Source organism: Anopheles merus, chromosome 3R (genome assembly GCF_017562075.2).
Source record: "Anopheles merus strain MAF chromosome 3R, AmerM5.1, whole genome shotgun sequence".
NCBI classification, from domain to species: Eukaryota; Metazoa; Arthropoda; class Insecta; order Diptera; family Culicidae; genus Anopheles; species Anopheles merus.
In genome coordinates, this window is record NC_054084.1 from 46,250,468 (window position 1) to 46,272,139 (window position 21,672).

Genomic DNA, 21,672 nt, shown 5'->3' on the forward strand with positions numbered 1-21,672 from the left:
TGACCTTTAAGCCCTTTTGTGATGGGATGGGTTCGGTAGCGGTAGCATTCACACTAAAGCAAACCCCGATTGGATTGGAAACATCAATCTGTTGATTAGAAAAAGGGCAACCCAATTATCGCGAGCAAACGAGGAAGGGAAACAATATATCGACCGATTAGCTCTACTGGTGTGTGTAAAGAAAAGAGCGATAAAAAACGTTAATATAAATTAATTCGGGCTAGAACAGTGTTGAAACATAAGCACCACTGCTATCTGTACCGCAACAAATTAGAAAAAAAACGGCCACATTATTCTTTCCACCATACTGTTGAGCTGCGATACTGCACCTCGGACGACCACGAGCCTGAATAGCTTATTCTCGACAAGAAGCTGAGTCGTAAAATTTGAATTTTATAACATCACCCCATGGAGCGCGCGTGCACGAAATGCCCGGTCTTGTAGATTTCCGCAGAGCGAAGCGATCAAGAAAATTCTCAAATCCCTACGGTACTCCCGGGAGCCCCATAAACCTAGCTCGTAACGATTTAAATGATTAGCTTCTCCTTTCTGAACTTCCTAGGCATGTTGAGCAGTAGATCGCATCTTTGTAGAAATAGCGATTGTTTGAGTATTTGGTCGAAAATGTTCCCCCGTCAGTATGCTGCCGAAGTGTGTGGCAGCTGGACGTGCATTCCTGCTGAGGGAATGGTCAGCATTAATTAGATAACGTGGATGGTATTTATACAAGAACTTTGAACGTAGCATGAACTCTTCAGCATGGACGTGGAAGCTTCCCTGTCTGACAACGGTCCGCCATGGCTCTGACGGCTGCGCAAATGACGTGACGAACTAGCAGCAGCGAGGTCATGCTGTTCCGAAAACCGAGATGCTGTGACGAGATCGCTGGGAATCTCTTATAAGCATACAATACATCATTGTGCTATTTTCTAATGGCTACAACCGTAGCAAATGATTTGGTTTTTGGAACAGCTTTAAAAGCCCCCGTTGTCATCAATTTAGTTATTGGTTGTGGTAAAAACTGTGCTAATGATACAAATCTTTACCAATCGTCGTTCAAAACACTATTTTATGTTGCAATAACACTGTGAATGAACAAACTTTTGAAGTGACCAATCTAAACAGAGGCTCTTCCATTTCGATATCGTACTACTCATGACGGCCTTTTTTGCTGGATGAATTATCAGCATTTCTTTACCGCGAGAAAGTATCGGAGAAACGAAAAAAAAGCCAGCACAAAATTCGCTACAAATCAAACCACCCTGGCCAGATCAAGCTCCGCTGATCGAGAAAGCGGCCCCATCGGGCTCAGCGTTGGTGCAGATTATTAAATGCAAATGAGAGTAACGCCTCGATGCTGGTAACTAACGCACACCCATGCGCCTTAGTGGGAAACTGGATTCCATCCACCATCTGTGCGCGTCCGGGTCCGTTACGGCGCTGATTCAAGCCCGTACCAAATGTGACTAGCGTAATGTATAATGGAGCCGCAAGACTCGAGGTAGGCGGGAAAGGAAGGTCGATCAGAGCGAGTGTTATGAGTGAGACTGGATCCGCCGACGTACGGAGCAAGTTTCCCTAGATGTCTCGACCTGTTCGGTTTTGGAAAGGCGTGATTTCTTTATTTTTCGATTGCGTGTGTTGGAGCGCCCCAAGGGTTGATGTGGTAGTTACTGTCGCCGGATCGTGCCCGAGGCCCCCAACCCAACACCTACGCCACACAAAAAGGTTGGCGAGGATTGCGAGCAATTCATAACAGACGAACGAGGTTAAATCGCGCCTTTTCGAGCTATTGTCATACCGTCATCTGTCGTCTCGGTTAACACAGCCAATAGTATCACTTTTTAACGTTGATTTGCTATATTTATTCTCATCTCTCTTTCTCTTTCTCTACGTCTCTTTTTCTTTGACAGGTAAGATCGGGTGTAGTAATATCGAAGTGAACAAATCTTGATTCTGCCGATTCTGCAAACATCAAGCTGGGTGGTAAGCCAATGCTCGGGCGGGGTTGGGATGGTGTGGCTTTAGTGAGAGATGACGGCACATTCATCAGCAGCCATTCACCCCGGTCTGATCGATCAGAAAGTGAGAAGTTCATGTGCGATAACTATCCGATCGAGAATCGAGAAAGAAGCGCTCGAAAGAATGGAAGGAAATTCCACCGCGAAGTACGGGGCAAAAGGAGGAATCCATTCGTTGAACAGATGCGGTGAAATGAGCAAGATCACGCAAGATGATCTCGCACAATGAATTCAATTAAAACGATGATCGACACCATCGCACATAGTGATTCGTGATCAATCACCAGCCTATGAATTCACTACACACACACACTAGCGAAAAGAGAGGAAAAATGAAACGCAGGAAAGTACTCCCTTTCTTTCCTGCTGGTTTGAATTAGCTGCACTATTGAGGCCGTTGACGAACGCATGATTGAGCGATGGATTACGATCGAATTGTGCGCTGAATTTCGATCAAACCACGATCACACCCATAGCGATAGTGTTTCATTTCTTCAGTGCGTTTGTTTTCCTCCAGTCCAATCTACGCCATCGCCATCGATCCGGGTGGATATTTTGACAATCTCGGCTCTAACGAGCGGCGGCCGTCTTACGGATGGGCACGGGCTGTATGAGTCGGTACCAGTTCTGCTGGCGTCATACACCTTTCGGCTTCTTCGTTGGCAACAGCATCTCATAGCCATAGTTCACCCATAAAATTATGGTGCACCACTGAGGAGAGGTGGAAATTGGACAACCCCAAGAGGTGTGTTGAATAACGAACGTTTCTTTGGCCGTTGTTGAACCACGGTTTTACCTCAATTTCTTGACGGCCTCCTTTTTTTTGCTCCGTACCTGTTCCCAAACACAAACACATACAAGTCATTTCCATTCCTTTCTACTACTGTGCACTATGTGCCTGGACGATCGGTTTCATGCTGCGGCCATACCCCTTCTCTCCATCCCTACAACTCTCTCTCTCTCTCTCTCTCACTCTCTCTCTCTATCTCTCACTCTCTGTCTGTCTTTTTCTCTCTATCTCTTTAAGCGCTGTTTGCAATGCGCGGACGCTCGAATGCTGTGCTGAGCTGCCATTCTCCATATGTGGTCCGCGAGCACACTGCCCAATATGGAAGAATTATGTATCCAAACCTTGACGTTTTCGAACGGAAACCGTTCGAAATCGATGGGTAGCGGTGGGTACCGCCACCAGCGAGCGATAATATTTACAGCCGCGTAGCAATCCGCCGTGCTGTGCTGTGTAAAAGAAACGTACAAGAAAGGAGAGCGATAAAAAAGCTCAACGAAACAGAACTCTTTTTTTTAATGTTGTGAAATTTCTCTTGATTGCGCAACATCTGAGAGTTGTGCGCTGGTATGGTGTTTTGAACTGAATAGAAGGTATGTGACTTGCAAGTGTCTGCTGTTCTATTCTGGGCAGGTCCTTGTATGAAGACTCTTGATGGGAAAGAACAAAAAAAAAGATGTTCATGTTCATCACGCTACCCCAGCATGCTGAATTTGGTTGCCGTCTTGGTCGGGCGATGATGGCAACAGACAATAAACACGTTTGATGGGGGCTTTACGAAAAATAAAAGCGCATGAGCTATCTCCCATACCATCGGTAAGCTGATAACGAGCTAAAACTTCTTCGAAAATAGGATTGTGTAAACGAGTACATGTTAAAAGCCCAATTAACTGTGCAATAGCCTTGGCTCCTAAGCATCACTTATCACGGTACAGCTGTGTTAGAAATACGTTGGAGTTGGAGGCGTAGTGTAAGTAATTGCTCTGACTCTTCGTAATGGTTACTGTTCTTGCCAGCCATTAGTTTGAAGATGACAGAAAGAAGGCCACTACATGTTTTCAAAACATAGGCGTTAGCAAGAGTCATAAATCATCATAGCTTCCCTGCGCTGCTTACGATCATCAGTTGTGGTTTCCCGAAGGATGTGGTTTCTTGTTTCAACTGGAAATAATCTCGGCCTAATGAGCACCATTCGATTCCATCCCCGGTGCATTCTTGTTAATCGCCATTCGATCCTAGCCAAAGTGCCATCATCTACTAGGATTATGGAGCAATCGAAGAAATAGATCAATGATCTTTTTGCGTTGTGATCGCCACGTCTGCTCTTCGGATCTTACCACTGTGGCCAAATCGCTTATTTACTTTCCACTCACAGCAAGCTAGAGTGGGAAAAAGAAAGAAAAAAGAGCGAAAAACACAACGTTCTCTAGCGAAGTGGTGCAAACGATTGCATAAACATTTTGCGCTTCACATCAACCACGTTCCAAGCAGCCGAACAGCTAGTAAGAAAAAGGTAGCTAAATGAAGAAAATAAACACTGCACAAAAAAACCTGACCGCGTGGCCAATAGAATGGCTGCACTGCAAATGTCTCAGCCGATAAACTCCTACCAGAGTGCTTTAGTTCATTAAAAATAGATCATCCTAGGCAGTGGCAGAGCAAGGGCGGCCGTACCGGAGCCGTGCAAGGTGGTGCACATGATTGCATGAAGATTCTTTAGCCACTTGGCACAGGCCGCAGTGCTCGCGAGCATGTAATCGAGATCAAGGTTGCAGGTGAGAAGACATACACGCGGTTGTGCATCTCGCGAAGAGGAAGAATTGCAGCATAACCGAGACGTCGGAAGCATCGGTGCGTAGAGAGCTAGGGATGGAGCATTTCTCGAATGGACTCGGATTTAGCGGAAAAGTATGTTTTTCTACACTGATTAGCTGCAGCAGAGGGGCAAGCAGAGGGTACCAAAGAGCGAGGAAGGTGTTGTCGAACATCTGTTTGGTGGTTGAAGTTTTTGTTTGATCGAGCTTAATAGTTGTCTAAGGGAGGAATCGTAAGCAACGCCAGCGCGGAGAGATCGACAGCTGAAGCTATGGAATGCATCCGAGTACGAGTCGATGAGAGCGTATGAGTTTGACTCGTACATGCATTGCCCGTTCCTGTTGCGCTAGGTTTGACAGCTCTACAGCTCTACGCAACGGACTAATTGCACTCACGTTCGCTGATTTAGCTTGCCCGGCTTGCTCTAGCATTCAAGGTACTAATTATCGATCTTGGGAAGTTACAAATTACCACTACTACCGCCCTTTTTGTATCTTCAGTATCCAATAAACTGCCCTGCTCAATGTAGACCGCGAAGAAGGAAGCTGACAAAACCAAGATTCTGAAATATTTTCTCAACCATTGCTTTGCACCGGCTTAACATTGCTCGAACGATTTTGTTCGACGATCGGTCGGGATGATCGACAGCGATCAACAGCTTCGGCAGACACGTCCGCAAGGCGTGAAGCAAAACAATGAGACGGTTTCAAACGAATGAGAAAAATGCGTCCATCTCTTCTGTTGGCTTTGTGCTTTGCTTCCTTGCCTTTTGCCTTGAAACTTCTAAGAGCGTTCGAATCAAACGTCAGCCCATCTGACAAGCGATGTCTATTGGGGTGGAAGAAATGATTGGTTGGATCTCATGCAAAACCTGGCCCTGGGGAGTGTGAGAAGAGGGAGTGAAGTTAGAAGCGATGGTAGCAGTAACCACCGAGTCGGCCTTGCTTGTTTGCGTGATTGTTGATTTTTTTTTCGCCTTGCTTTCTGCAAGATGATCCAAACAACCAGTCATGTGAAAGACAAACGTGGGCTGGAATATCTGCCCATTCGTAAAAGTGAGAGTTCAAATAGAAACGAAGCGAAATCATCACACAATCTCGGGAGAAAGTGGTATGTGTAATGGAATCCAAACGCACGGCTAGCCGCAAGAGAGGGATGAGCTTAAGTCGATTCTTTGGAAACGACTCGTAGTGGGGAAGTAAATCTCACCACGCATTGTACATGTTTCAGACGGGGCAAATTTATTTCAAAATGTTACACTAACACTACAACACTAGCTCTAATCTTAAGCTCTTATGGAGATTTATTGTTTCCATTTTCACGGAGGACAAATGTACATTGGCCCAGTAGCTGGAAGAGCGCAGTTGAGTCCGTGGCAGCAATAAGAGAGTACGTTAATTACGAATATCGTTAGCTGTCGGCTGCCGGCTTTAAGCCGCTAAATAAAGGACGAAGATCGAGAACAAATTGAAAGTGACCGATTTGAACGAGTTCGAGAGGCGTGGTTGAGCGCGTGCTGCAACGAACCTTGGCAATCGTTTCTCACTCAGCATTCGGTTTGGTATTCTGTACTAGATTTTATGTAATTTGTGTATTCTGTTTTGCTTGATTGACCTTAATTATAGAGGAAATTCGAACAACTTGCAGACATACAGTTTTAGTGCGTACTATTGGTGGGGATATTTCTTCTTCTTTTTTTGCACTGAACTTTTCATGGAATACTGACCTCACTGTGTTCCAGGAACTAGTTGGCTCGGTTTCGCTTGCTGGTACCGAAAGGAAGCGGCAACGAGGCATACTTTGCGAATGGGTTTAATGTACTTCCAATATATTCCAGAAGACGCAAGATGTAATTTCTGTGGTGGTCATCACGCAAGCGTTTTATTCACAGCGTAAAGGAAACGATTCAAAGTGCCTTCGCAAATCATTAATGGAGGGGAAGTGCGGCATCTTTTAATGGTTCAACAAATTTTGTCGTGCCGTCAGGTTCAAGCACTATGACCCATCACAAAACATTGTGTTTAGGGCATTAGGCTGTACGCTTTTTTGCTCGTTAATCACAGCCAACCTTGTAGTATTTACGTGTGGATTAAGGAAATGGTTCCACCATGGTCTAGTAAAGTATATCCGTTCTGTTAAGACAATCCAGAGGGTTTTTGATAAACGTGACGGTGAACTTTTTTAAGCAATAACATATGAGGTAATTTTTATTAATTTTCTCCTTCCTCAGTACGTTAGCCATGAGCGGTCACAACTGTTTTGCATAATATAATATCTTACCTTCATGGACATCGCTATTCTTCTGGAAGCGATGAACCAAAGCAAGGTCAGGATAGTTAGGACAAAAGCATTGAACCAATTGTTCAGCTCATTAAAATTGATGATTGCTAACCGGGTCTTCCGTGGACCTCGCAGGCCGTCCGTAACCTCCAACAATGGTAGAACTGGTGTGTCCGCTTGAGTTCGAGACACTACCAGCGTCTTATAGGCCATTGTTTCAAGTGTGATTTCCTTAGTTCGCTATGTCGTTGCGAGTACCGGAACACTGTGGCTCAAGCTACACCCATTTCTATTGGGTGGTGGCGCTTACCAGTCAAGTTTGCTCGGTGCACTATAGACAGATTCCTCCCCGCATCACACAGATCGCCGCTGGATCCAATAGGCAACCCACCGGTAACTTCCATTTCCATTTCCGACCCGACCTTGAAGCTCTACCAAGGGTGTACTAGGGTTTATGTATGCACGAATGCGTGTCTGAGAAGTGGAGGGTTTTTTCTCCAAATGTCACAAACCATCAGTCGCAGATGCTGTGCTTCAGTCGAGCTGTAACCTTCGCTCGCTACAGCTCGAATCGCTATGGGATGAAGTCATACCGCGTTGCCCTTGGCGACTATGACAGAAATTCAATATAAAACGCCTACTACGACGAGTTCTTCACCGTTATAGGCTTAAAAACAACAACAACTCAAGTTAACCACAAGCAGACACACGCTCATGCACACTACAATAGGATGCTTTTCTGGAGGTAAAATTTCTCTTTGTGCAACGCACACCAGTTTCGTAGCTGGGGCCATTTTTTGCCAAGTTTGTGAATGATCGACTGGTCAAAGGTTTACGTCACAAATGTCAACTTTCACCTTGATGGTTGGACTACTGTTACTTACGGCAGATGGTCGATCGTTTATTGTATCTCCTTGGGCAGGAGAGGAACATGTTATGATTGAGGTCGGTAATAAATAAGTCCTTCTTTGGTGTCGCAGCTGGAATCCGGTTCGATTGTATGTTTGGCGGTATTTTTGCAAGATTTCACCGATCGGTATGTAATGAATTGATGGCTGTGCCTTGAGGTAAATTGCAATGAAGTGGAACTGTGTATTGTTATCCAAGGATAAATACTTCCATGTGTTACATGGCTCACATTTTATTGCTAAATGTTAGTGCTTCACAATACCATACAAAGTGTCTTGAATTGTTAGCAAAACAAACACTATCTAAAAATAATTATTTAAGAAAAATATTCACAGAACTTGTGGAAAGCATTTATCGTGCAAATAACCGAGGCTTTGCTCTCAGAGGAATTTTTTTGCGGTGATATTGAAGTGCTGGGTTATTGCGCTACCACAGCTGCGTAAACCATGTTTTTCTTGACAGGTTGATTAGATTCCAATGCCTGAAACAAATGCTAGCCGTTCTCAGCCTTCCATTTATGAAAGTCAGAAGAGCTCGGTTTTCGTACTGATTCAGGAGATGAAGTTATAAAATGGAATTTATTACCATCTACCATCCGGTGAATGTCTGTTCGAATTGTATCCAACGAAGTGCAATAATATGTTGCCTATTATTTCTACTGATGTAAAAATGGTATTTATTTTACGTGCGTTGTTTGAATAGTTACTTAACAAAACTGTAACGGTTGATCAAAAAATGTGTCGCTTCTAGACTCTATTGCTTTCATTTTCTACAGCATGTATCAAGTTTTCACTTTACCTCAAGCTAAAAATTGTATGGCAAGAGTAATGGTAGAGAGGATGTGGCATCGTACTGTACGTTACCGCAGAACTGATTAATCTCGATCAAGCTGCATGGGCGCAACGGAGAACGAAACGGCGGTACCTTCTCGTAAGTGTTGAACGGGCGCAAAGGCGACGAACCCTTTCAAAGGGCTGCAGGTCTTTCCTTTGGCAGTTGAAATGCCACCCCTGCTCAACAAATGGTCAACCTCTCATCACCAGCGGTGGTGACGACGGTTTCACCCGTTTCAATTCTTTGCACTCGAGAATGAAGCGGTCTGTCTAGTAGCGCATCCACGCGGTGTGCTACTTGAGCGGTTTTTCTTTTCAACTGGGCCGGTCTCGTAACAGGAAACTATCAAACCCCGTTCTCATGTGTTTGCGCCCGCTCTCTCCTACCACTGCGACCCGGGTGCGCTCTTCCAGCTGTGACCGGGCATCCCCGGGTAGAAGTGTTTTTCCACCGGCACGCTCAATGGCAATGGGGTGTAATGGGGTTCTCGGAAGAATCGAAGCTGAAAGCAGAATTTAAATTGCTTCTCACTTCAGCAAACGCACTTCCATTTGTTCCCGTGCACGCTTCCTCCCCGCGATGTCTCCAGCCACTCGGGTATCGGCATCGGCGTTGGATCATTTCTCGGTTTCGATGAACTTGAAAAACTCTTGCGGCCACTGCGGCATGCCAATGTGAAGCTGGGGTGCGGTTTTGCGCGCTGATCCCAGCCCATCTGGTCATTCGCCCGGTATGGATATTGAGCGGAAAATGGCTAAATAATGTGCTTACGTAATGTCCGACACTCGATATGGCGGGCCGTGTGTGTGTGTGTATGCGCGCGCCGTGGATACCGTCAAGAAGGTTCAAGAGGTACGTAACCGAGGATAATGATGACAGAAGTCTTCTGCAACAGCGATCAACTTTCTCCACTAGCACGCTGGTTCATTACCCGAAGACAGACCTTTCCTCCAGCCGCATTGGTGGGACGTTCGGTAGAACGGTATTGTTGTGGTCACAATATCAGCAAATAAATGGAGCTGTTGAAGCCGTGACTGCTTCCCTGTTGCTTGATTATACGTGCTACCGATGACTTTGGCTATATGAATGCGTCTTACACTTACAAACGAAAGACTTTGAATGCATCTTGTTGATATTCTTTTCGCTACATCACAACACCAACTACCACTACTACTACAAACAAACAAATTCAACCGATCGTAACCGGTGCAGTGATATTCTCCTCAGCAGAAGACTTTCGCATGGGGCATAGAGGGTTAAGTTAAATTGTAAAAAAAAAAAAACACATCCCACTCACCCACCATACTGCAGAGGTGCAGATGCTTGATTGTCGAGAAGCAAAATGTTAAAGGAAAAAGGTGGAGAAGATTGCTCACATATATAGTTGATCATAAAAGTGACCTCCAGGTCCGGGGCGCTCAAGAGTGGCTGAGAATTCTCATGCATTTTTGTATTGTGAAAAATCACCGATATATCAAGCGTGGCGTAGCAAAAACTGGTGAAAAGCGGGAGGGAGTGATAAACAAAAGCGGTGGGAGAGCGAGGTCCAACGGGCGGAGCGGATACAGAACATGGCGAAAATCGGAACCACAATCCGCCAGAGCAAGCAGCAAACCGAGTTCTGCCGGCATGTTCTCTCCCACTGCGCAAATTCATCGCGGATGTTTAAGTTATTTTTTGTTTTTGGTTTGTTATTTCATCTCTACCGGAGAAGCTATTGTTAGTCACTGAGGAAAAGCGGGGTGGGAGTTAGGAGTGGATCGGTTGTCGGGAGGTACGAGATCTTGTAGGCAAGCTGCTGTATGCAGCGCTCTTTGACGGTTGTGATGATTTCCCGGGCTTGTACGAAACGAACCAACCGAGGGAGCTTTTTTGCCCAGCAATCCGAAGCAAATAGAAGTGTGTGTGTATGTGTGTGCGTGTAATGGTGATGGTATTTAAGTATGCAAAATTATGTTCCATTGTTTTCCAAGTACAACGCAGAAAAATGAAGACGCATCTCATATTTTCCCACTACATCCGTCGGTTTGCCTTGTAGGTTTGCCTATTTTTTCATGATCTTTCTCTTGTCGCTCTGCCGGGCGCGCACTGCCGCTTACTATCAGCTTAATGACGGAGCGAACCATGCACAAATACCACCAGCGCGCCCGGGTTCGGGGTTGTACCGTGTTCAAGCACCTTCAGCATTCACGACTCCACTGGTGAGGTTGTGCCGTTATGCCGTTATGTTAAGACATCACGAAACGCTGGTAATAATTATTCGCGCCCTTTATACAATGCGCGAGCGGGCGCGCGCGCTCAGAGAGACCCGTTTGACGATTGGATACTTTAAAGTGGAATAAAAGAATAAGCTTGAATGAATGTTTCAAACCGGCATGTTTGGGATGGTATCGGTAATGTGTAGACCAAATTAGAGAGAACAACGAACTTCTCCTGTGCCTTTGATGCTAATGTTAAGTGCAGGTCGAGTACTGGCCGGAGCACATCACTTGGTGCGTATGATTCACCCGAAGTTCCGAATTACTTTACCATCGGCTTTCTGGAGAGCTCTAAAAATAACCAACGTTAAAGTGTTTGCCACTTAGACGGCGGGAAGCAAACTAGCAACGCTTTAGCATTCTAGTGTTTAATGTATGTGTGCGTACATTTATATTCTATCGGCGACCAATGCTGCGATATGAATAAATTTCGTTGGGTCTCAATAGCATTACCTACACCGAACCTTTGCCTCAGTGCTAACACAAAAAAGCCTGAATATAAATACAATGGCTTTGACCGTCGCTGGTTGCTGATGACACGTTCAAAGTCGAGAAAAAGATTTACACTGCATGCTGCTCGTGTGATGATGACACGTCACGTATGTGGACGGGCCGCTACCGGCTAGCAAAGGGTGGCGATTGTCAACAAACGATCGACAGGATCGAAACGACGCGTTTGGCCTCTTACACATGTGCAGTGCACCTCACCCGATGCGCTACTGGGGAACACACTTACACAAACACACACACACACACACGCGCGCGCACACACACACACACACACACACACACACACACACACACACACACACACACACCTACACTCCCTCGTTGATTGTACGTGCCCGCGAGTGCTGGGTGAAGCCGATGACAATAAGTGCATATTAATTATCAGGTAGCTGGGGGTTACCGAGTTCTATCTGCTTGATGCTGCTGCTACTGCCTTCCGACTCTCGTTACCAGTGCCGGCCGGGCATCGTGCATAGTTCATTACCATATTAGTGTCGATTTCCTCTGCAACACACTCGCCTTGCCCGAGGCTCGTTTTCCTAACACTCTCCATTGCTAGCCGTTGCTAGCATCGGATGTGATGTCATCTAGACTGTCTTTCTCATTTCACATTATGCAATAGATGCAACGATGATAGTTTTACCATTTTGCCATCACCTCTCAATCGTTTTCCTCGTTTTTTTTTCATTCCAGATGCAAACGCTTAGGAAACATTCATCAATATTGGGTAAGTTTTCAGTTTTATTTTAGTAGGTTCAACATTTACTTGCATCACGGTAACTTTGCGCGTGCCAAAGCGCCAAAGCGTGTATTGAGGTGGAAGGTTCCGTTTTTTGTTGCAAACAGGCGAAAGAAAAATCTCAACATGAAAGCAAAATTAATCTTCCCCGCATCTTAAGCCATTGTTTGCTGTTTGAGAAGACAAAACAAAGCCTATATGCAAAGCACGACTTAAGGAACGACTACGGCCTCGATAGAAGTGACTTTAATCTGACTGAGAAGAAGAATTCAAATTTGTACGTAATATATGAGGTTACAAAACTGCGAATTGAGATTGGTGTTTTTTATCGCATAAAACTATGTTTAAAGCCACAATAAGAAGCTATTGTATTACACAGATGCTCTGGCCAATATGACAGTCGGTATGTAGGAAGCTACGAGACTGGTTATTGCACGCGATCCATGAGACGGCACGATCTCTAGTGGCAGTGATAAATTTCCCTCATTCGTCACATGGGTGGTGCAGCATCAACGTGATCATCATTCTCTGCACGAGCCCTAGCGTTCAATTCTATCTACTAGACGCCCAGAGCGGCTTATGCGTATCACTAAATGAACTTGTTAACGTATGGCAAAATTAAACTTATAATCAACCGATTCCAGCACGGCTAAGCTACATTTCAGCCACGTTCACTCAATCTCATTTTTGCATTTTCAACGCAAGGAACTGCGCTTGTGCCAGCGCAAAAGCCACGCGATCGTAACGATGCAGGCGAGACGTTGAAAATGGCATTATGCATGTGTGGCTTTACCAAGATCCCGAGAACAGATTTAAATACAACCAGCAGCAGGAAGCCGGCGGCAGTGCTGAGCGTAGTATAAAAGTGAAACTTTTGCCAGGCTGGGTGTGGTTCGAACATTACACCAGTTTTTTAAGGTGCACTTCGTGGTGAACCGAAACTCAACCGTAAAGTAAAAGTATCATTGCACGGGGTTACAAAGTCTCGCACAATCTCGCTCGCTCAAACGATGTATTGAGTAATAGTAGTCTCGAATGCAGTGTCTCGACTTTTTTTTCCTGGAGCACACAATCAACTCCACTCTTCGCCGTGCAGCCGGGACTGAAAGTGTTTTTGGGTGAACAAAATGAGGCAAATAATAATAAGCAAAATAAAAAAGAAACCTGATTAATTCCTCGACCCTGGTGACGGGCCGGTCATGTTTTGTAGGTACTTTTTTCTGGCGCTGCCATTGGCCCTTCGCGCCTCACAGCAGTCCTTCCTGCGCTGACCTGCCTTGAGCAAGGAAAAATCGTGACGGCGTGTTGAATTTCTTTGCCTAAGCCCACACCCGAGATCCTGTGGGGTGTGATCGTGCTGCATGCCTACTCGTGAGATTTAACATCAGCGGAACCAACAAACGAAAACATGCTCATAGTGCATTTATTGTGCGGGGAGTAAACTAAAGAAACGAAGAAATGAAACGAAATTGCAGAAACAAATTGTTGCAAAGGCAGCAGCAACGTGTGCTGGCGGGGTTTTCAGGTTCATCGCTTGATTTTTGGGAGTTTTTGCAAGCGACGTACGGGCGTTGAAGTCTTTCATATTGTCAAGCGTCGCTTTGCTCGTTTTGTTTGGATTGCTGGTCAAAGCTTATTTACATAATACATGTGAAACTAAGCGAGGGCGTGATTAGTGGTTTGCGCAAGTAACTAAAAGGAATCCACGTTTTTTGCTAAAGCATGATCTTTCATGTGAAAAATGGAACACTGTTATTTGGACACAAGAAATTAGGATCCCTCACAATACAAATCGTTTGTTTCTATACTAACTTTAAGCATGTTCTCTGCATTCATAAATTTCCCATTGTAATGAATTAGTTTTCTTCACATATTGTTAGTATTTAATGCATTGAAAACACTCCTCCACTCACCATAAACCGGTTGTAAATCGGATCTTAAGCAGCACAGACATGAGTTCACCATAATTCCAACCGTACACGAAGTAGGTGTAGCCCAAGGTTGTTGCTAGCGAATGCGATTGTTTTGCTAGCTCGCTCTCGGTAGATCGATTCGGGGCACTCTTGGCTTGAAAGGCAAACGGTGCTTTACATTAGAAAACGTTTAATATTTAAACTAAACCTTTCTGTGTACGGTAAGGAAGGTGATCGAAGTGTTTCATTGGTTAAGCTTTCCAATCGGGTCCCGCTGTCAAATGCCTAATACGATGCGAGTGAGCTAGCTAGCTAGCTAGTTGGAGCTTGACCCGTTTTCTTGACACTGTGCCCGTGTGTGCGCACACACACAGTCATAAACGATCGCATGAGAGTATACGTGCATCATGCGCCGCGACTAATTTCTCATGGAGTACGCATCAGACGCTGCCAACACCTACGAGTATTTTATCAACCAATAAAACCTCTCACCCACTGTTACTGTTGAACGGTTGCATTCTGTTTGCGCACATGTACTGTTATAGCCATGTGACAGTGACTCGGCTGCTGGTGATGGTGAGTTTGCATATTACCTAATTGCATGAACATCTCTACCTTGAGCTCAATTGCTATACACGTAGCAGAGAAAAGCTATGAGACGTTTGGCAGTACAGTATTTGTAAAAAAATTGTGTTCAAATCCAATGCAGTTTAATGTTTCAGACAACATGTGGAACTCAATATGTTAGATGTGTTACAAAGATAAACCAATTGTTTTACATGATTTTGCTGTCACGCAGTTCGCCAGTGTTTAGAGCTTTGATTCCGTTCTCTAATCGAGAAGAACAGTTAATAGCGCTCACGTATTTAGAACAACCGATTGGCCAGAGACATGATTTGAATGTGTTGTTCATGCCAGACGGGTTTGTGTACTCCATGCTGTTAGAAAATAAATAGAAAACAGTAAAAACTAATGAAACACACTTTGAAAAAACAACTGCGACCGTGATTATCGCAGCGCCATACAAATGATCTCACCGGACAAACCCAACGAAACGAATCGTAAACCCAGAAACGACTCTGACTGAACACATGGAGTTTTTTTTTCACCCTGGAAAGATAATCTCCCGAGGCACAGCACCAAAAAAAAAAAATTACCGTCAAACGGTGCTTTCTTGTTTCAGAGCAAAATCTCAAACCTGAAGCCAGCCTGCGCTGCGTGCTGAGTTACAAACATTCTTCAACTCTCCCGGAACGAGCGGTTGCGTTGCTCGATTGACTGTTTGAAGCAGTTGATGAGCTGATGTGGTCAGCCATACCGACTACCGGTCCAGTCCAAACTCGTTGCTTCAACCCGTTTCGCTCTCGCTAAGCATCAGTTGCATCACTTAGAGCGTTTTGTTTTTTCGGTATCTTCCGCAGAATCGTGCCACATCTTTGCTTCGTGCACCTTTCCGTCAGTTTGTAGACTCGAAAAGCAATCTTTGACATTACCATATCGCATAAATTTCACGGTACTGGGATCGTCTTTCTCACCGCGTATGAAACAAGCAACAAAACTTCACCGATTTTGGGCTTTTAACCAAACAAGTGTGACTTTGAACAACACCCACTGGCAAATCTGCGTCGGGTTTCTTGCATCTGCGGCATTGAGGTCTTCGCGTCGCACCCACTGCGTGGTGGCGCATTCGTTCGCAACTTTAATTAAACATTCAAATAGACGCATCCGCCAAACTGCGGCCGTTCGTGCCGTGCCTGTACCTGTGAGTGCGCCCAAGAAGCGAACTAAGTGTTCCGTGTGCGTGTGCCCAAAAGACAAACCGCACACGGCAACACACTAACACAGTGTCCCGGGTGGTGTAGAAGCTGCTTGGCCGCTTCACTTGGCCGCACGTTCGCTCGCTCGCTCTCTCGCACACTGTTTACGTAATCTACGTCCGCAAAGTGGTGACGAACGCATACACCCGTTGACTGGCGTCACGTCTTGCGCCGTATTCGTTGTCTTGTTGTTTTTTTTATGTTTTCGGACAAGGGCAACACATCGACACACTGCAGCATATGGTGGAAAATATAGCAAAATAACGGGATAATACGGGAATTCGGAATGGGTTTCGTAATCCAATCGATAACCCTGTGGTGAAATGATCGTCCGGTACCAGTATCGAATACATGATATCCCGCCAAAGCCCTCATTCCTACAGGAATCGGGTGGAGGAACAATTCGGTGACACCCGGAATGGATGGATGGAGTTTATCGACTTTTGTCCCCATTTTTGCATTCGCACCCGGATCATCGACATACAGCTGAAAAACTCCACCGCAAGGCAAGCGATTGAATTCAACCTCAAATTATTCCACTAAGACTATTTTGACGGTTGTCAACCATCGCTCGATCGCTCGAGTGACTGCGTGTATTGCTGCGGAAATTTGAGTCTTCTTCAAAGCCGTCGCCCGCAGGCACATGATATGTAGATGAGAGAAAGACAGAAGCGTACGATGGGGCGAAGGTGTTTCCTGTTTCCTCCACGCAGTCGTCGTAAAGCTACGAACGAAAGAGGAAAAAACAATCGCTGTAAGCTCAATCAAGCAAACGCCGTGTGGTACATCAAATCGGAAATCGCTATAGAGTAATTTCCTGTTTTTAATCACTGGGTAACATTGGACCCCGCGGGAAAAGGTATATTAAATCGGCTGCCATTTATGGGATCCCTTCATTCGGGCGGGTTCCTTTCAAACATAGAAGGAAGAGGGATTCAGTGTGTTTTTACCACTGCAAAGTAGCTGAGATTTATTTGAATGCATTATAGGACAGAAAGTCACAGAAAATTAAAAGGAGCTGCTTAGCAGTGGATATCAAATCGTCAATGCTTTTAAAAAGACATACAACACACTTCCTACACCTTACGGGCATGAAACATGTTAATTATGCCGTACCACTCTTCTCGGAACTGTCCACGGCATGTCATCATCATCGTCATCCTCATCGTCTTTGCCTTTTATCGTCAGCAGGGACAGAAATTACAAACAATTGTCATGATTATTTTGCTTCCCCGCTTTTCAACCGTTCGGCGCGACGACGTACACGATTGTATTACGACGAGCATCCGGGCACACCCGTGCGGTTTTGTGGCCTCTCTTCCACGCCGTAGGCATTTGGATAGCGTCACAACTTGCCAACCTTGCCCCGTCCAACTGATTCATCTCCTACGTTCGACAATGAAGAGCTAAGTGCCATCGAGATCGATAATTTCCTGTTTCAAGAAAATCCCGTAGCGGGTGTACCTGGTTCTTTCTCCAGCATTGCCATACTCTCCCCCGTTTGCTTGCTCGTGCTGTACCCTCCCCGTAGTCTGTTTACTTTTGGCCCATTTGAAATGTTAGTTTGATCGATCAAACGTTCTTCAAATGCAGAAAACGCACGAACATGACTTGCGTGTCTTCGAAGCCATTGCAAAGAGAGGTGTGAATGGAAAACCCGAGTGGCTTTTTTCTATAATTCCCCACATCCTACGGGACATAATCGTTTGTGATGTGCCAGATTGCCATGGACATCATTTTGTCTGGCATGTGCACAGGCCCAATCGATAATAATGGTGCTTGCAATAAGGCTTCAAAGCTAACGAGCTAATAAGAGAGAAAGCTTCTTAGAGGGAGTCTCTTCCAAAAAGTGTACTGACCCTTTGCTAACATCGTGCGCGAAGGAATGCGCGTTCTGTGTAGGATCCCGTGTGCGTTTGGGGCGTTAAGTGGCTACAGCAGCAACGGTGGGCCACGTACGCCCTGGCACGGTAGGAAGGTGCTAAATTGCTTTAATTAATGGCTACACACGATTGCATCCACTTAAACGTTCTATGCAAACAACCTCATAACATGCCGCACGACCAACATTCCCTTCACGTCACACTAAATCATCCCGTGCAGTGTATTTAAAGTGGTAGTTGCTGCACTTTTACCTCTTCCCTGCAAGTTCCTCCGCCACTTCGAAATGGCTCCTTTGAGTAGTTCGTTTTTGTTTTTCGGGAGACCGATGGTTGGTAGAGCGCGGTGTTTGTTACAGCTAGGACACAGCCTCATTCCCGGCGTGGCGTAATTGTGATTCCGGTGCCTTCGGTTCGTACAGTTTACGAGATTCTGTTGAGTGATAAGGAAAATGAAATTCTCGCTTCGTTTAAATCATTTATTTATAAGAGATCCATCGGCGAGATAAGCCCCGGAACGGAGTGGTGCAAACGCGTGCGAGCGCCCGCGCGCGCTTGGCGGTTTTCCTCGACGTCTATGTTTCCTTTGGCAACCCCAAATGGACCACTGATTGTTGGGACGGCGGCACGGTGGTGTAGGAATTTGAAGCTGCAGCTCAAACTAAATGAACACCGGCTGCACCTTTGCGCTGGCGAGCGAAAAACAATCACGGACCAGTCGGTCGAAATAAAAGTACCAAAGCAGACAACAACATACTCAACGTGCGCTTGGCATTCGCTACGCAACCTTGTACCTCGTGCAGATCTCGTAGCTGATGCTGGAGAGCTCCGTTTCTGCTGCATCAACATCGGCTGGAAGCTGTTTTTTTTTACGGTGGGGAGTGGCGCAGCGGTGGAAGAGCACACGATGAGCACCTGGAAAGGGGGAAGCAAATATTTATAAACACATATAATTTTAATAGACCGCTGCACTGCCAGACGGGATGCGATCCTAGATCTTCGACGGTACATCCAATGTGTGTGTGTGTGAGTGTGTGGATCAAACCCCAGCGCCCGATAGAGATTGTTCTGATCCAATATGAATAAACATATGTTTGGCTATACATTAAACATGAGCCTGATGATACGAGATGGATGAGCGATGCTCTGAAGTTACTGCTGCTGCTGCTGCTGCTGTACAACTCTTTCTCTTCGCTTTGCCACACAATCCTACGATGCGTTCGCTCTTATCGCACATTCTTACGCAGACCAGAGCGACTGACGAGGCGATCGCGATCGCGCTCGAACAACACGTCACGTCCAACGGGTTTTAGCGGAAAAATGAATCTCCACCGATGATCGAGCGCGGGCACGTCGGTATCTGCGGAAGGTAAATGAACGACCTTCCCGTATCCTTAAGCCATTATCACAGCCACAGCCGGGTCGTGCCGTTTACCCTGCGTCGCTACGCTGCGTCGGGTAGCGTAATCAGAGGGAAATTTTCCCGCAAGCTGCCGGTGTAGGCCGATTGCTGCAGAGGGTGGGGAGAGTGGTTGTAGGAAAATTAGCATTCATATTTTCTTCGCGCCATCTAACTGTTCTTCGAACCAGTCCTGCAGGACACTCTCTAATGGTACGGCTCTCTCTCTCTCTCTCTCTCTCTCTCTCTCTCTCTCTCTCTCCTTCACTCCACCCATCTCGCTTCCTGTGCACGTTCCCTGGGGTGACGATCGACGTTGTTAGACGTTCAGACCGTCGAAGGAGATGTTCTCAAAACTGTAAGGAATCTAGTTTTGCCATGTTAGATTCCATCACGGACGGCGGATCCCGCAACAACTGCAGTTACTTTTCATATTCTTACCCAGCCCGCACAAACCCGTTCTGCACCCGTAATGGGGTCGGATTTGGTGTATCCTCGGGCGGGATGCAGTGCATGTGGAATGTGAAAGCTGGCTTGGCTAGATGCTGCTAGAACAACACTCTGATTGAATGGCATTTGGTGGTTGATGATTTGAGCCTGATGTTCGTTATGCGCGCGCGCGTTTCATCCTACATATAAGTTATTATTGTTTTTGCAACGAAGCATGCCGGTCTACCCCTGTTTGCACCCAGCGATGCTAAAATGTCTTCCAAACATCGCGCGGTGGGTCTGGAATAATTACTGCCCCTGTAACTGATTTACGGGCGTAATTAAAACGATTTTAAAACAAGCCAATTTCTTGTACCCGTTGCGATGCGCACATGCTGTACGGCATCGAGAGATGTGTAAGCGTGTGGGACAGCATCAAATGACAAGAACAGTGTCAGCGTATTATTGCATGGTTCCGAGCCGTGCTCGGTGCTGCAGTCGCTCCGCAACGGAAATGCGCACCCTCCTAGTGGGTTTTCAGCACCCAGTGCCCGGGTACCCCGTGCAGTCAGTCAAGTGTTTCGTGCGAAGCGCATTCTGGTGTCGAGATTTTCTTTCCTTTTTTAAAGTTTTTATACGACCTGATCCTGTTTCACCTGCTGCCGATGTAGCCGAGACAATTAGTGTTGATTTTGTGTTTCATTTTTCTTCGTTTTCAGACCGTTTTCTTTCAAGTGTAGCTGTATGTTTTTGTTTGTTTGAAGCGTACAGTGCAGTGGGTATGCAGCTAAGATGCAAAAAAAAACTTGTGAACAAAAATGGTCATATCAATGCGAGCACCAGGGGCGTTGGGCGCGTGCTGCCCCAACTGCCACTGTCTGTTCCAGTTGTTCCTTTTCTTCCGTTCTGCTTGCTGGGCCATGTAGTGGTTTTAATAAATTTGCATTAACCTTTCATTGTCGCATTTCTTGTTAATATGTTGACTTGCCGTGTGTAACATGCTTGTCGCGTAAAAGGGATCCAATGTTATGCCGCTGTACCCACCCCGATCGGTGCGGTCGAGTGCGATGGTACGCAAGACCTCACGTTTGGTACATGCTATCATGACAGTGCAAATAATCGATACATAAATTGTATGCATGTTATTAGGGCGCATGCGAGGGGCGCGCTTGTTCGTTCAGAGTGGAATCGTTCAATCATTCAACATCGCACAGGTCGCAACATCGAAACATAAATGTGTATAGCAAATCGAGCGCAAGCGTAAATCGGAAATAGACTTGTACATGTTTTGTTTATTTTTTAACGTTCATAGTGTTCAGTAGAGAAGGAGCACGATTTAGTTCAATTCTAGCCAATTTCTGTGCTTTGTAGCATCTTAAATGACAGTTTAAACTACACGCTCAAGTTAAAGCCGTCAAATGTCTAAAACCTGCTCAAGTGCAGACCTACATCCCAATCAAGCCTACACTAAATGACTTACGAAATCATCGCATTCTAGTTAAGTCATTCAACATAACAGTCTCTGCCGCACGGTCGGGAGTGATGTGTTTCATAATGAACCGGATTGTCTCCTCATCTTAAGCTAATTATGAAAACAAGGTCTGCTCCATAATCTAGACGCATGGCGAATGGCTTTCGGCATGTAAAGAGTGCATTTGGAGCATCAAGGGTGTCAAGGGTGGCTTCAAAACAATGGGACAGGGAAAGACGTCGGGTGCAGCACAGCCCAGCAATGTACACCCAACGATGCTAACCCATTCCGGATCCCGTTAGAAAATGGTACGACTAAACTATAGCACGAACGAAGGGGAACAAACCGAACCGAACAAATCTAGCACACAAATCCGCTGCCATCCTCGCACTGCCGCCGCCACAAAACCGTCGTCGAACGTTGCTCCGCTACGCATTCCGCGGAACTCGTTTTTCACCGTACAATCAAGCGCAAGCGTGTTGATGCAAAGCCAGCGCCTTCGGACGGTTTCCTGCGCTATCGGGGGGTAGCGATCGCGCAAAGCCGCCCTATAGGGAGAGTACACCGGAGCAGCAGGAACCAAAGCGGCTGGTCTGCTGGTGGATGCAGC

General features: G+C 45.9%; 1 protein-coding gene across 29 annotated transcripts in view; it reads left to right on the top strand.

The window, feature by feature from the left end:
* LOC121597665 overlaps positions 1–21,672 on the top strand; it is a 134,848-nt gene that overhangs the window by 14,272 nt on the left and 98,904 nt on the right. For all 29 annotated transcript variants that reach the window (XM_041923587.1, XM_041923591.1, XM_041923613.1 and 26 more), the window contains exon 2: positions 12,108–12,141. In XM_041923587.1, coding sequence (XP_041779521.1) covers positions 12,108–12,141 — 34 coding nt within the window. The remainder of the gene's footprint in view (positions 1–12,107; positions 12,142–21,672) is intronic.